The sequence below is a fragment of the Oncorhynchus clarkii genome, chromosome 25, assembly GCF_045791955.1.
Source record: "Oncorhynchus clarkii lewisi isolate Uvic-CL-2024 chromosome 25, UVic_Ocla_1.0, whole genome shotgun sequence".
In the NCBI taxonomy this organism is placed as follows: Eukaryota; Metazoa; Chordata; class Actinopteri; order Salmoniformes; family Salmonidae; genus Oncorhynchus; species Oncorhynchus clarkii.
The window spans coordinates 14567771-14582935 of NC_092171.1; the positions used below are offsets into that span (position 1 = coordinate 14567771).

The following is a 15165-nucleotide window of genomic DNA, read 5'->3' on the forward strand; positions in this document are numbered from 1 at the left end:
GCACTGTTCGCACCAAAGTACGTTCATCTCTAGGAGACAGACCGCGTCTCTTTCCTGAGCGGTATGACGGCTGCATGGTCCCATGGTGTTTATACTTGTGTACTATTGTTTGTAAAGATGAATGTGGTACCTTCAGGCATTTGGAAATTGCTCCCAAGGATGAACCAGACTTTTTCTGAGGTCTTGGCTTATTTCTTTTGATTTTCCCATGATGTCAAGCAAAGAGGCACTGAGTTTGAAGGTAGGCCTTGAAATACATCCACAGGTACACCTCCAATTGACACAAATTATGTCAATTAGCCTATCAGAAGCTTCTAAAGCCATGACATCATTTTCTGGAATTTTCAAAGCTGTTTAAAGGCACAGTCAACTTAGTGTATGTAAACTTCTGAACCACTGGAATTGTGATACAGTGAATTATAAGTGAAATAATCTGTCTGTAAACAATTGTTGGGAAAAATGACTTGTGTCCTGCACAAAGTAGATGTCCTAACTGACTTGCCAAAACTATAGTTTGTTTACAATACATTTTTGGAGTGGTTGAAAATGAGTTTTAATGACTCCAACATAAGTGTATGTAAACTTCCGACTTCAACTTTTGTGTGTGTGTGTGTGTGTGTGTGTGTAGATAGACATCTATTTAGGGGCTATAGGAACACAGAACAGCCTGACTGAAACCCTGACTATGCACAGTACAACCCATACCATCCCCAACTGTTCTCACACCCAAACACACACACGATTGAATAAAGGCGTGTTGCTTCCACAAAATAGTTTTATTATAAAAAAATATAACTAGCCTACTTGCACAAGCACATTGAGACAACAGTTACCAGAACACTTGAACTGTTGATAATCCTCTGGCAAATTTAAGAAGTGCATCCACAAAAATAAGCTGCAATTATCAAAATGATAACTCTTGTATTGGTTTTTGCTCGAGAGTGGCAACTGTTTAGACATCTAGAGGCTGTTCTTTGTTCCCAGGCAATTTGAAGCTAATGAAATGGTGCGCTGGCTGATGAACAGGCTGCACATCTATATAACGAAACAAACCTCCAGCTCACATTGACCGGCTCAAATCGCATCAGACAGAAATGGCTTTACTGTTTTTCAGACTGCCAGTTGTATTATGTACACTTGAACCGGTCCAGAGGACTTTGCAATGCTCAGCCACTTGAAACAAACTGCTGTCAAACAAGGTAACACAAGCAAAGGTGCAATTGAGTAGTGAAGAAGATAGTGTAAGACATTAGAACAAAATAAGAAAGCATGTTAGCTTGCCAGAACAATGTTTTTATAATTAGGTCCACAAATTTCCTAGACAAATGTGTACAGTTATCTGTAGAGTTGTAATGAGGAAATCCTGAAGCATGATTTAAACATTACCCAAAAAATAACGTGTGCAAGCCTTTCCCGATTTTAAAGTAAAATTGTTTATGCCTCTGGAATTGTGTGCTTTGGAATAATAAGGTTGAAAAGCCAAAGCTGGAAAGCTGCATCCTACTGTAAACGATTGCCTAGTTTACTCAACTTAGTCTTGCACAACAAACAATGAATCCATAAAACATTTGCGAATATAGAATTTATATACAAACACGTACAATAAAAAGTAAACCGCATGAAGTACAACACTGGATCAAACTTGACATGAGTCGATTTGGCACTTTCTCAAACACATACAGTACCAGTCAAAAGTTTGGACACCTACTCATTCAAGGGTTTTTCTTTATTTGTACTATTTTCTTCAAAACTATGAAATAACACATATGGAATCATGTAGTAACCAGAAAAGTGTTAAACAAATTCTTCAAAGTAGCCACCCTTTGCCTTGATGACAGCTTTGCACACGCTTGGCATTCTCTCAACCAGCTTCATGAGGTAGTCGCCTGGAATGCATTTCAATTAACAGGCGTGGATAATTAAAAGTTAATTTGTGGAATTTCTTCTTAATGCATTTGAGCCAGTCGGTTGTTGTGACAGGGTAGGGGTGGTATACAGAAGATAGCCCTATTTGGTAAAAGACCAAGTCCATATTTTGGCAAGAACAGCTCAAATAAGCAAAGAGAAATGAAAGTCCATCATTACATGAAGGTCAGTCAATACAGAAAATGTCAAGAACTTTGAAGGTTTCTTCCAAGTGCAGTCGCAAAAACCATCAAGCGCTATGATAACTGGCTCTCATGAGGACCGCCACAGGAAAAGAAGACCCAGAGTTACCTCTGCTGCAGAGGATAAGTTCATTAGGGGCGGCAGGTAGCCTAGTGGTTAGAGCGTTGGACTTGTAACTGAAAGGTTGCATGATCGAATCCCCGAGCTGACAAGGTAAAAATCTGTCTTTCGGCCCCTGAACAAGGCAGTTAACCCACTGTTCCTAATTTGTTGTTAACTGACTTGCCTAGTTAAATTAAGGTAAAATAAATAAAACATTTAGAGTTACCAGCCTCAGAAATTGCAGCCCAAATAAATGCTTCACAGAGTTCAAGTAACAGACACATCTCAACATCAACTGTTCAGAGGAGACTTGATTTGAAACCACTACTAAAGGACACCAATAAGAAGAATAAACTTGCTTGGGCCAAGAAACACAAGCAATGGACATCAGACCAGTGGAAATATGTCCTTTGGTCTGATGAGTCAAATTTGAGATTTTTGGTTCCAACTGCCGTGTCTTTGTGAGACGCGGATGATCTCTGCGTGTGTGGTTCCCACCGTGAAGCATGGAGGAGTGATGGTGTGGGGTGCTTTGCTGGTGACACTGTCTGTAATTTATTTAGAATTCAAGGCAAACCAGCATGGCTACCATAGCATTCTGCAGCGATACACCTTACCATCTGGTTTGCGCTTAGCAGGACTATCATTTGTTTTTCAACAGGACAATGACCCAAAACACACCTCCAGGCTGTGTAAGGGCTATTTGACCAAGGAGAGTGAATGTACTGTATCAGATGACCTGGCCTCCACAATCGCCCGACCTCAACCCAATTGAGATGGTTTGGAATGAGTTGGACCACAGAGTTAAGAAAAAGCAGCCAACAAGTGCTCAGCATACGTGGGAACTCCTTCAAGACTGTTGGAAAAGCATTCCTCATGAAGCTGGTTGAGAGAATGCCAAGAGTGTGCAAAGCTCTCATCAAGGCAAAGGGTGGCTACTTTGAAGAATCTCAAATATAAAATATATTTGGACTTGTTTACACTTTTTTGGTTACTACATGATTCCATATGTGTTATTTCATAGTTTTGATGTCTTAACTCATATTCTACAATGTAGAAAATTGTAAAAATAAAGAAATCCCCCAGAATAAGTAGGAGTGTCAACTTTTGATAGGCACTGTATGTGTTGTATGTGTTCAGTTTGTTAATGAGGGCACATTCACATTCTTGTCTTCATTTATTGCATTCGTAAGGCCTGGCAGGGGTTGGGGAAGTGTGTTATTGTACGGATGCCCGTCCGGTCCCCTCTGCTCTATCCCTGGCATGTTGCTTGGGGTGTGAAACCTGCCCCTTCCGGGCTTCCAGGCCCTAAAGTGATGCCTGTGGCGATGCCCGCGTTGTGCAGGCAGCCGCCTGAAGGTGGCGAGCTGGGCTTAGCCATCTGCTCTCCCCATAGGAAACAATGTGTGAGAGAATGGGAGGGCCATTGCCGGGGCCTGTCACCAGAGCAGCCATTTCAGGCCGGAGACAACCTACCTCCCTCTCCTCTCAGCCGTGTTAGACACACATGAGAATGTGACTGTGTTAATGTGCAATAGCACCCTTGACATATGAGTAGGCAGCAGGGGTGGTGTGTCAGTGTGTGTGTTGGCCAGCATGCTCTCAACATGCAAAAGTGTTCCCTGTCAGTCAAAGAGAAAGTCCACGTGACTTCAGTAAAAGGGGGATATAGGTAGAGAGAAATGGTAAAAGAGAGATTGACAGGAAGGAAAGAACAGAATGGCACAGAACGTCCTTGAACTTCAGCTGCAGGGTCTCCTGCAGGTATTACATGGTAGCATATGCACTGCTGACGGACTTGGTAAACAAGTCACATGTGGAGGAATGACTCAAACCATTTCTGGATTTGGAGGCAAATCTGCCACACCACTGCAGTCAACCATGACCGTTCAAAGCCTCTCTCTATGCCATCATACAATTCCAATAATCAGCCAGATTTGTCACAACACAGCCATTTTCCCCATCAACCCTAATTGCACGTGAAATACACTAAGGAAGGACAACAAAAAGAGAGCAGTTCCCAGACAGACCTGGGTGTAACAGTGGCTTGGTGCCTCATGTCACTGGGCTAATAAAGGGGATTAGAGGAGCAGCTCTGTGTGTGTTGAGGTTCTGCACAAGGCTTATGGGGCCATGCAGAGAGAGAGAGAGAGATGCCCCCCTACCCAACCTCAAAGCACTGGTTGACACAAACACACCCCAGACAATGAAGACATTAGGGCACAGGATTCCGTTTCCATGGCAGTGAGGAGGCGGACAGCAGGATGAAAAGCACATGCAGCCCAGTGTGTCAAAAAGGTACAGTGTGTGTTTCTGTATATTTCTGTGTGTGTTTCTGAGCATGTGTTTGGGCTTCTGTATCTGTGTGTATGTGTGGGGTTTTGTATCTGTGTGTGGGTGTTTGTACTCTATGTGGGTGTGAACTGTATGTATGTGGGGGTGTGTGTTCATTTTGTATGCCTAATGCATGAAATCAGTAGCGTGTAGCCTAGCCCAAGAAGGTAGCTTGTTTTGGGAGCTAAATGGGAAAGCAACAAACATGTCAGACAGTCCACTCTGCTGGAGGGGGAGGCTCTCTCTCTCTCTCTCTCTCTCGCTCCGTTTCTCCCTCTCTGTGTGTCTACCTGCAGGGTGAGATCCAGGGGTGGGTTTGTCTGCAGTTCTGTTCCATAGCCCAGCACCCTACTTACTCATCCTGACAGTCCTCTTTTGAACAATTTCCCCGGGAAGGATAATGTACTACGTCTTTTTAGGCACAGGCATTGTGTTTGGTTACACTACGTACGTCTCATTCTCTACCAGGCAGGCATTCCTCTGCATTATACACAGACAGGCTCCAGACAGCATGCTTAGGCAAAATATCAATGTCTATTCGCTACCAAAAATAAGACAATTTATTAAATCAGTTCCAACAACTACCATATCTTATGGATGGTTGAAAACTACAATGGCTGGCTAATGAAAAGGGAATTTCACGTACTGTTATTGCCTCTTTGAGACAATAATATCAATATTGACGACTTAGCAAACTAAATGAATGCTTATCAATTCAAACCTTTGGCAAGGAAAAGAACAGGAGGCTTGCTATCAGCTAACCCATTCTCCCGGGAACTCTTGTGATTTACTGATGATCGCTGGGGTATCTGCATTTGTTCAGCTGCGGCTCCCCTCCCATTCTGCAGCGCCTTCCTTCGTCCTCCGGCTGCGCTGCATTTCACATTCACCATCCGTCTGTCTGTTCCAAGGGGCTGCTCAGGGAATACCTCCACTGCTTGTGCTCATAGAACAGAAAGCAAAGAAAGAGGGGAGAGAGAGAGCTACAATGGGGGGGAAGAAAAAAGCCCACCCTCAAAGTCCTTCCCCCTCCTCTCTCATCTCCTCCTCTTTAAGAGCTTGGTTGGTTGGTGAACTACATGTAAGACGCAGCGGTTTTCCCAAACTGCCTAACAGTAGCGCATGGCGTGCAGTGTTGCTTTAGCCTACACATAGTCCTGCAGACTGTAGCCTGTTTTATTGTCTAGTGGGGAGAGGGAGCAGTACTGGTGCTGGAGCTGGTCCTGCTGCTGTTGCTGTAGGAGGTGCTGTTGCTGCTGCAGTAAGAGTTTATCGGGGGGCGGCAGCAAGATCATGTCCTGGTGGCCGGGCCTCTTCCCCGAGCACGACACGCAGAAGATGGACCCCCCCACAAAGAGGAAGCCTGCCGACAGGAAGGCCACGTACACGGCGCCCCCGGGCTCAAACTTATTGCTCTCGTGCACGCTGCGGTCCAGGAAGTTAGTGATGACCTCTTTGGTGAACCAGGAAGCAGGCACCAGGCACAGGAAGCCGGCGGCGATGAAGCAGCCCCCGCTGGCGATGGCCGCGTGCCTCTTGGCGCGCCGGCCGCCCCCCCAGCGAGTACATTTGAGCCCCAGGGATGCCAGGCACAGGCCCATGGCAGCCATCACACAGGACAGCACCATAGTGGTGCGGGCAGTCTGCAGGTAGGCGGGCAGCGACAGCACCGAGTACTTCAAGGTGCAGCTGAACATGCCGGTGCTGTACCAGGTGCAGTCCATCCACAGCCCCTGCATCTGGGAGATGGCCGTGATGATGTTGGAGCCTACATCGGCGCTCACCTTCCAATTGGGCAGCAGCGTAGCCATCATGGCCCCCATGATGCCCAGCAGCGCCAGGACGAAGGCAAAGATCTGCATGCCTGTGGATGCCATTCTCCTCCTTCTGCCGTGGCCCCCTACTCCTCCAGTTACCATCCACCCAGCCCCAGCCAGGCACCTCGGCTCCTCACCCCAGACGGCTGTAGAGGATTCTGGTGCTAGAACTGGCAGCAGCCGACGACTCAGTTCCTCAGTGCCGGCTCCAATGGACTGTAGAGGAAAGAAGACCAGAATGAGAAATTGAATTAAGCAGGTCTCTCTGTCTGTCTTTCTCTTTCCCCTCACTTACCCCACACACGCACAGACTTTTTTTTACAAGAACAAAGGAGAGCGTGAAACCGGACCAATTGGAGAGAGACCGCTCTTGCTGATTATTGGAGAAGGAGACACAGGTTTTAGTGCGTGTGGGCATTTTCTGTTGCGCCTGCCTCTTCCTTATGCCAGCGCCTCAACTGTTACTGGAGAGGAGAATGAGTTTCTGATATTTGCAACGCTCAATATGTGGACTTAAAGCTGCAGTGTCCTCTTCACCTCACTATAATAAGGTTACCCAACCACAGTGACTTCAACATATTAACACAAGGTAAATTCTGACATTTTGAAATAATTTTACACTGATACAATAATATAGATTTTCGTTTTTAAAAATTGTAAAAGTTTGAAATTAGACCGTTTTTTTCTCCTTCTCAAAATTGCCAGTATTGCGTTTAATTTAAAAATATATTAATTATTCTTGCCTGCAGAAAGTGTACAAGGGCAAACAAACCATCGGTTAATTAGAATTGTTTACAATGTACAGCAAGAGAGAGCAATGTTAAGGTCCTTACCTCGGCTGGTGCAGAGCTCCTTTTTGACGCGTCAGGTTGTTCGCAGTGATTTCTGTAAACACACAAAAACACGGGGTGAGGAGGGGGCGAGGAGGATTTCAGCCTTAGGGAAGCCATTCATTTCATCCATTTCCTTAGCAACAGTATATTAGAGGACATCATAGTGGTGGACCACACATGCTTGCTTGGCGCTTCTGAAGATGGGTTGCGTTGCTTCCCTTTCAGTGACGTAGAATACTCTCTCTACGTCACTTGGGTCGTGAGCTGAGCTAATACAGAATAGTGTGTGGACCGTTAAATTCACTACGGCAAACCGTACACCAGCTTTACACTCACACCGTACCTGGTTGTGTGTGTGTGTGTGTGTGTGTGTGTGTGTGTAAACTGTCTTCACACTATATTTATTTGTCTATGTGCGTTACATTATAATTGAGTTGGTGTTGGCAGTGTCACTTGTCACTCGATGCTTCATATATGCAGCAGGTGATGAACAAGCAGACGTGTTGTCATGGACCAGCTAAGTCAAACCGCAATCAATCATGAGCCAGAGCTTCTTCATTCCAATATTGACCCATATTATTAGCTGGCTACAAGACGTTGCATCTAGCTAGCGGATTGTTTGTCATAACTAGCTAGATGGCTAGCTATTGATCTGAAACAGTGCGCATTGTTGGCTTACGTTAGCGTTACTTTAATTATCTATTAACGTTAGCCTAGCTAGCTAAACTGTTCACAAATGTTTTACATTTAGCCTAATAATGTGACAGATACCCCTGTTTTCATAATGACACCGATCATGCTTCACTGGTCTTACCTCCATACTCAAATGTTTAAGCAAAATAAATGACAACTTTGGCTAACTTTACTTACCTCTAACTATTGAAACCCCAAAATAACGGAATAGTCTAAACGGGATCATTGGGACGTCCCAACTCCCTTTGAAGTTGACGTTTACAACTGGTAAGATTGGGGTTAATGTTAGGTAAAGGTTATGGTTAGTTCTAGGGTAAGGGTAGGGACGTCTCAAGTTTTTTCATGGACAACACAACCCCCAAATAACGGTCCACGAGCTGCCGAGTTTCTTTCAACCATGGGATTCGTAATAATGAACCCATTGCACCCTGCGAAGTATTGTTTAATCAACATGATCTTTACCGGTCTACCCAACACCTACAATCTCATGTCAGATATACTGAAAACAATAGGCATACAATATTACAATAATAACCATTAGAACATTTCATAGTGGCTTCTTTTATTTATGTGGTAGGAGTACATCAACGGGTCAGAGCAACACTGTTTTGTTAACACCCCACTATGCCAAAACTGACCATCCCTAGAGCAGTTAGCATCAGCAACCACTCAACGGAAGGCTAAACTCACAGCTGCTACCCCCTGCTCATCCCTCTTCCACTATTCTGCAGAGGATGTCTAGTCTAGAATGACAATGAGAGCGAAAAACAGACCAGGCTAAAGTACATGATAGCCTTTAACGCAGATGTGTGTTTCCATAATGTTGCTGCATGGGTAAGATCATCATAAACAGCCGAACCATGAAGGAAATCATCTCCCCTCTCTCTCCCCGCCTGTAATGACTAAACAGGAGTTGAGTGAGTGATTGATTGGTTTGGTGATTGATCTGCTTGTTTAATTTCGTCCAATGGTCTACCTCCATTTTGTCCCCCCCAATAACAGCATACACACACACACACACACACACACACACACAATACCACAGTATTACCTGACGACTTGGCACTGCTGACCTTCAGACTTCATACTGCAGGCCGTTGTGGGTTGGTGCGGCAGGATGAGAAAGAGCCACACTCATTTCTACACAGTAGTGTGTTTGAGTGTGTTTTACCGATGAGATTCTGATTCTGGTGTTCTATGGGGAATAAAATAAATAACAGGGACGGGAGAGGGGGGCTGTGAGGAACCGCAGTTAACATGTACCCAGGGAGTGATGTGTGATGCTGTGATGTGTGAAGACATGGCAGGCTATTATAAGCATGGTCCCTTCTTTCTCACCTCATAGCTCAGTCCTCCACAGTATAGCTCCAAGGCATGACTGGACGCAGAGATGGCCCTTTCCTCAGATGTGGGATTTTATTGTTAAATTTTCATATTGTTTATTTCACGGTGTAATTGCTTTTGTGCTCATCATTTTGTAGAAAGAAGCCTTGTTGTTCGGTTATGGTCAGAAGTGTCACCTGATAAGTGCCATGTAGTTGTCAACACAATCTTGTCCCGTGTATGGGCATGCCCATTTTCAACATGCAGGACATTTGTACACTGTCACGGGGAAAACAGACATAATATGAAATGAATTATGTTTTCTCTATTAGTTCAAGTTTTATTTGTCACATGCACAAGTACAGTGAAAACTTACACGGCCTACATTTACTCCCAAGTATACCAAGTGGTCAGACATTTTGAGTGTTTTTAAATGTCATGTAAAAACGGTGTAGCCTCCATTTTGTTTGTTTGGTAGGCTAATTTTTCCCCCAGTCCTCGTCTCTCTTCTCGTGACCTTGTGGAATTCTTAATTTTTGCCTAGTGGTATTCTCTACTGTGATGTTGGAGAGTGTTCCTTGGGAAAACATCTCAGGGGACCTGAGAATGAGATGGGCATGGATCGGGAGATGTTCTTGGTTTGCCTGTGCTGTGTGCCCAGGGCTGATCTGCGAGCGTGGGAAGCCCTGGCAGGCAGCACAGCACAGTACAGCGCAGCAAGGCACAATGGCAGGGCCCCCTCCAGCAAGATCTGCCTATAGCTTTAGATTTAGTGGTGCTGACTGCCTAGTGTCTACTCCTCGTGAGCCTGTCCTCCCCAGCTGCTGATGTAATGGAGGTTGTCTTCTGAAGGTATTGTTATGATTAATGCATCTCTTTCCCCTTGGAGGAATCTTTTTTATCTTCTTTTAACTTTCTGTATTCCCCAGCTGAGTATCCCATTGTTCCTTCCTCCCCCCTCAGAACCTGCAGCAGTTACGTAAAGAGAAATGCAGGTTGCTCAGGTGGTATCGGCTAGCCACCCCGAGGGCCTGCCATCTCATCTTGGTTACGCTCAGAGGGAGATGACAAATTATTGCTCAAACACCATTGGGTAAAAGAGTAGACTCTGGGGAAGGAGTAGAAGGTGGAAATGGGCAAGGGGACGAGGGGACTTGGAGCTACAGGGCAAACGCCAGTGTCATAGAGTTCCTGCAGAGCTCTGAGAAGGTCATACAGATGACATGTATAAGTGTTAATATGCATATATGTGCACGATTCCATATTATTGAGATGAATTGGGTCAGGGTCGCTGAGGGGGACAAAGGCAGAGCTGGGATTTTTCAGATGTGTATCGTGATACCTTGCCAGATATGGAGGGAAAGACTACTGTGTGTAAAAGAAAGGTTGAGTTAGTAAGATTATTTAGCATACAATATTAGTGTGCAAGAGGGAAAGTTGGTTGGTTCAAAGTCTCTGTAAATGTTTGACGTTTAAAAAAGGCAGGAGGACTAAATTAGCCATGGAGAGAGCTGTATCATTTTTCTTTATGTGGATCCTTATATAATGAGCCAATTTGGAGTAGCAAAATTCATCTAGATATCAATAGGGGTTATGATTTGCTTCTTTCCGCGCCGTTAAAAAGCATGTTCGTTACATCATGAGGACCTATTTACATTCCAATCATCCCAGTCTCCTCCAGCCAGGCCTCATCATACACCCTCCCAGTAAGCTGAAAGGAAGGGGGATGACGGATGAGAGTGAGAACCAGGGAGAGATATTAATGTGGTCACAGAGGCAATAAGTCAGTCTCGGATTCCTAGTTCACCATCTCCCACTACATGCAGCCTATTTGAGCAGGAGCATTTTCAAAGCACTGGCATGCAGTGTGGAGGAGGCAGCACGTGAATTTAAGATGGAAGTTTCTTGTGTGTTAAGGTTATCAGAGGAGGATTAATGGCAGGAGGGGATATATTACAGCAGAGCACCTAGTCAGGCCATGTAGCGGGCCGTCGTTCATAAATCACAAGGCAAAGTGAGTCGGACAAGCCTATGGCTGAAACGCTGCTGCCTGTATAGTCTGAATATCGACATCCCCCTGCTCCTTTTAAATCATGAAGTGCGGAAAATAAATGGCCTAATTACTCCGGGAGAGTGAAATTAAAGCCATTCTTTTCTATTACCTCTCGAGACCAGATGGTGGTCTGATGCTGCATCACTCAGTGTGTGTGTGTTGTTAAAGGCACACTGCAGTACCAGGGTATGAGACTACACCTCACTCCACCATCCTAGCATTTTTGGGTAACTGGTGGAAGAATAGATTTTCCTAATGTCAGCCTCGTTCCGCACAATTGATGCCGATGAGTCAATTTCTCATGAAGGCTCCTGTCACAAATACTATTTCCAGCCCCAGTGTATCACAAAGCAATGCAGCACTTCTTCTCCCTGCCCTGAAAGTCTATTGTAACTGGTGTCCAAAACCTTCTCGTCTTCCTCCAACTCAGTTTCTTAAACTGTGTCGGGACCAAAAGTGTGCACGTGAGAGGTGGGTCATGAGTTATGAGAATAAATCTATAATCGCACACAATTTCTTCTTAATTTGGGTTGTTGGAGGATGATTTGGGTCACGGGAGGACAGTACATTTTTTAAATTCGGGTCCTGAGCTGAAAACGTTTAACCCCTGCTCTAACTTACAGTGCATCTGAAATTATTCAGACCCTTTGACTTTTTGGGGGGGCATTTTGTTATTCTAAAATATATCAAATAGTTGTTTTCCCCCTCATCAATCTACACACAATACCCCATAATGAAAAAGCAAAAAGTTATTTTTTGCAAATGTATTTAAAACTGAAATCACATTTACATAAGTATTCAGACCCTTTACTCAGTACTTTGAAGCACCTTTGGCAGCGATTACAGCCTCGTCTTCTTGGGGATGACGCTACAAGCGTGGCACACCTGTATTTAGAGAGTTTCTCCCATTGTTCTCTGCAGATCCTCTCAAGCTCTGTCAGGTTGGATGGGGAGTGTCGCTGCACAGCTATTTTCAGGTCTCCAGAGATATTCGATCGGGTTCAAGTCCAGGCTCTGGCTGGACCACTCAAAGACATTCAGAGACTTGTCCCGAAGCCACTCCTGCGTTGTCTTGGCTGTGTGCTTAGGATCGTTGTCCTGTTGGAAGGGGAACCGTCGCCCCAGTCTGAGGTCCTGAGTGCTCTGGAGCAGGTTTTCATCAAGGATCTCTCTGTACTTTGCTCCGTTCATCTTTCCCTTGATCCTGACTAGTCTCCCAGTCCCAGCCCAAAGAGTTCAATCTTGGTTTCATCAGACCAGAGAATCTTGTTTCTCACGGTCTGAGAGTCCTTTTAGTTGCCTTGTGTCAAATTCCAAGTGGGCTTTTGTGCCGTTTACTGAAGAGTGGCTTCTGTCTGGCCACTCTACCATAAAGGCCTGATTGGTGGAGTGCTACAGAGATGGTTGTCCTTCTGGATGGGCTTTCCATCTCCACAGAGGAACTCTGGAGCTCTGTCAGAGTGACCATCGGGTTCTTGGTCAACTCCCTGACCAAGGCCCTTCTCTCTCGATTGCTCAGTTTGGCCTTGCGGCCAGCTCTAGGAAGAGTCTTGTTGGTTCCAAACTTCTTCCATTTAAGAATGATGGAGGCCACTGTGTTCTTGGGGACCTCCAGATCTGTGTCTCGACACAATCCTGTCTCGGAGCGCTACGGACAATTCCTTTGACCTCATAGCTTGGTTTTTGCTCTGACATGCACTGTCAACTGTGGGACCTTATATAAACAGGTGTGTGCATTTCCAAATCATGTCCAATCAATTGAATTTACCACGGGTAGACTCCAAGTTGTAGAAACATCTCCAGGATGATTTTATATATATTTTTTTTATTTAACTATGCAAGTCAGTTAAGAACAAATTCATATATACAATGACGGTCTACCCCGGCCAAACCCGGATGACTCTGGGTCAATTGTGCGCCACTCTATGGGACTCCCAATTACGTCCGGTTGTGATTCAGTCTGGAATCAAACCAGGGAGTCTTGCACTGAGATGCAGTGCCTTAGACCGCTGCACCACTCGAGCCCTCAAATCAATGAATCAATGGAAACAGGTTGCACCTGAGCTCAATTTCAAGGTGTCTGTTTTTTATTTTTAATACATTTGCAAAAAAAATCGAGCTGTTTTTTGCTTTGTGAATATGGAGTATTGCGTGTAGATTGATGAGTAAAATGTTTAATTTAATCCATTTTATTAGGCTGTAACGTAAGAACATGTGGAAAAGGTCGATGGGACTGAATACTTTCCGAATGCACTGTACAGTGAAGTGAGCAGCCCAGGAGTTAGCTGTACTCTATAGTCTACAATATAGCTGGCTGCTCTGACAACTAGGCTCCAGTATAGCGGTGGTGTCCCATACCACTGCGGCAGGCAGGCAGCAACATACGGAGCTGTAGATCAGATGAGATAGTAGATAGCTATCCTGGTTTACAAGCCCAGCAAGACACTGCAGCACGCCACGGCACAGGAGGGACAGAATCTAAATGGCTCATTAGAAAGCCTCCATCACGTCCTTGGACCACTTTAGTTCTCCTCCCCCAATTATCCTGCCCCTCCCCTTCCCTAGCCCAGAATAACAAAGCAAGATCGAGTAGGGTGAGTCACAACCAACACAGACGCAGAGATGCTGCGGGAGGTTGTTCCTTGGGGCAGGTTGTCTCAACAGGAGAGCTGTGCTGTAAATGAAACGCCCCGGCACCCACATACCTGTGTGGTTTTTGTTTTCTATCCATCCACTCTGTACCATCTGCCTCATATTGTATCGTCTGTATCCCCTTTCACATACCTGTGTAAATATCTGTATGTGTCCAGACTGTATCCTTCTGGCACTGTCGTGGTGTCCTCGGCTGTATCAGGCTGCACCTCCTCTCCCCTCCCCGTGGACAGAGAAGTGAGCCGTGCTGGTCCCCAGAGTAGGTAGGTCAGTCAGTCAGTCAGTGGTCCCCTTGAGCGGCGCTCACACCAGAGAAATACGGATATTACCAGGTGAAAGCAGGTAGGCTACAGCGCTCCGCTCTGTTGCCCAGTGTCTCGCTGCCGTGTCATTGGTCTATAGCTCCACTCCTCAGGCTGGCTGTGCTTCATGTCTGGCTCCCGATCTGCATTAGACCCCCCTGGAAGCCTCATGTAAGAGAGAGGGAGGAAGCTTTGCTTTCCTACTGCACATTCACAGATCCACCAAAAGAAGTGTTGCGAGTCTGAGCTCAATCCCTTTATTACGCTCAGACAGGCATAGAGCAAGTGAGGAAGAGGAGGAGTTTGTGAGGAAGAGGGGGGGAGTAGGACTAGGCACTGCAGAGTCTGGAACAATTACTTCAACAGTTTGTCATATCAGCTTAGCTATGACATGAGGATTGGGAGGGAGGCGGCTAGAGAGGGGAACCACAGCCAGGATTCCCACTGGCCCAGCGCTCCCCTTGGAAGATCTGTGTGCTGGGCCAACCCTGCCTGCTGTGTTCCCCTGTCTGGTTCCTCCATCCCTCCAAGCTACAGTACAGCAAGCCGCTGGAACAATGGAGAGAAAGGCTAGGGATTAAGAAGTGCGTTTGAACGTGTCGCCTTGTGTCTTGTCAGGCTCACTGGTATTGAACGTCGCCGGCTGAGTGGCAGCATAACAGGAAAAGGGATGGCTTTTTCTGCTATTTTACACTGGTGTTACTGTGGCAACCGTAACTGGCTTGCCATCCATCGCACGCTGCATCACCTGTTTTGTTTCCATTTCCGTTTCCTCTCCTCCACTCTCTTTCCCTCTCTCTCCACCCTGTCTCTCTTCTGCCTCTCCTCCACTCTCTTTCCACCCTGTCTCTCTTCTGCCTCTCCTCCACTCTCTTTCCCTCTCTCTCCACCCTGTCTCTCTTCTGCCTCTCCTCCACTCTTTCTGCTACAATGAGAGGATCCTATTC

General features: G+C 45.7%; 2 protein-coding genes across 6 annotated transcripts in view; one reads left to right on the top strand and one right to left on the bottom strand.

The window, feature by feature from the left end:
• The window catches only part of LOC139383470 (transcription factor B1, mitochondrial), a 45787-nt gene that overhangs the window by 28670 nt on the left and 1952 nt on the right, over positions 1-15165 (top strand). The gene's annotated exons all lie outside the window — the stretch shown is intronic.
• LOC139383471 (claudin-20-like) lies at positions 5601-14162 on the bottom strand. 2 transcript variants are annotated; one of them, XM_071128024.1, is made up of 3 exons: positions 14049-14162; positions 7196-7247; positions 5601-6578 (listed from the first exon to the last, which is right to left on the bottom strand). In XM_071128024.1, the coding sequence occupies exon 3, from the start codon at positions 6462-6464 to the stop codon at positions 5691-5693; it is 774 nt and encodes a 257-aa protein (XP_070984125.1). In that variant the 5' UTR covers positions 6465-6578; positions 7196-7247; positions 14049-14162; the 3' UTR covers positions 5601-5690. The 2 variants fall into 2 exon arrangements, with proteins under 2 accessions (XP_070984125.1, XP_070984124.1); XM_071128023.1 differs by lacking the exon at positions 14049-14162 and having other exon boundaries at positions 7196-7450.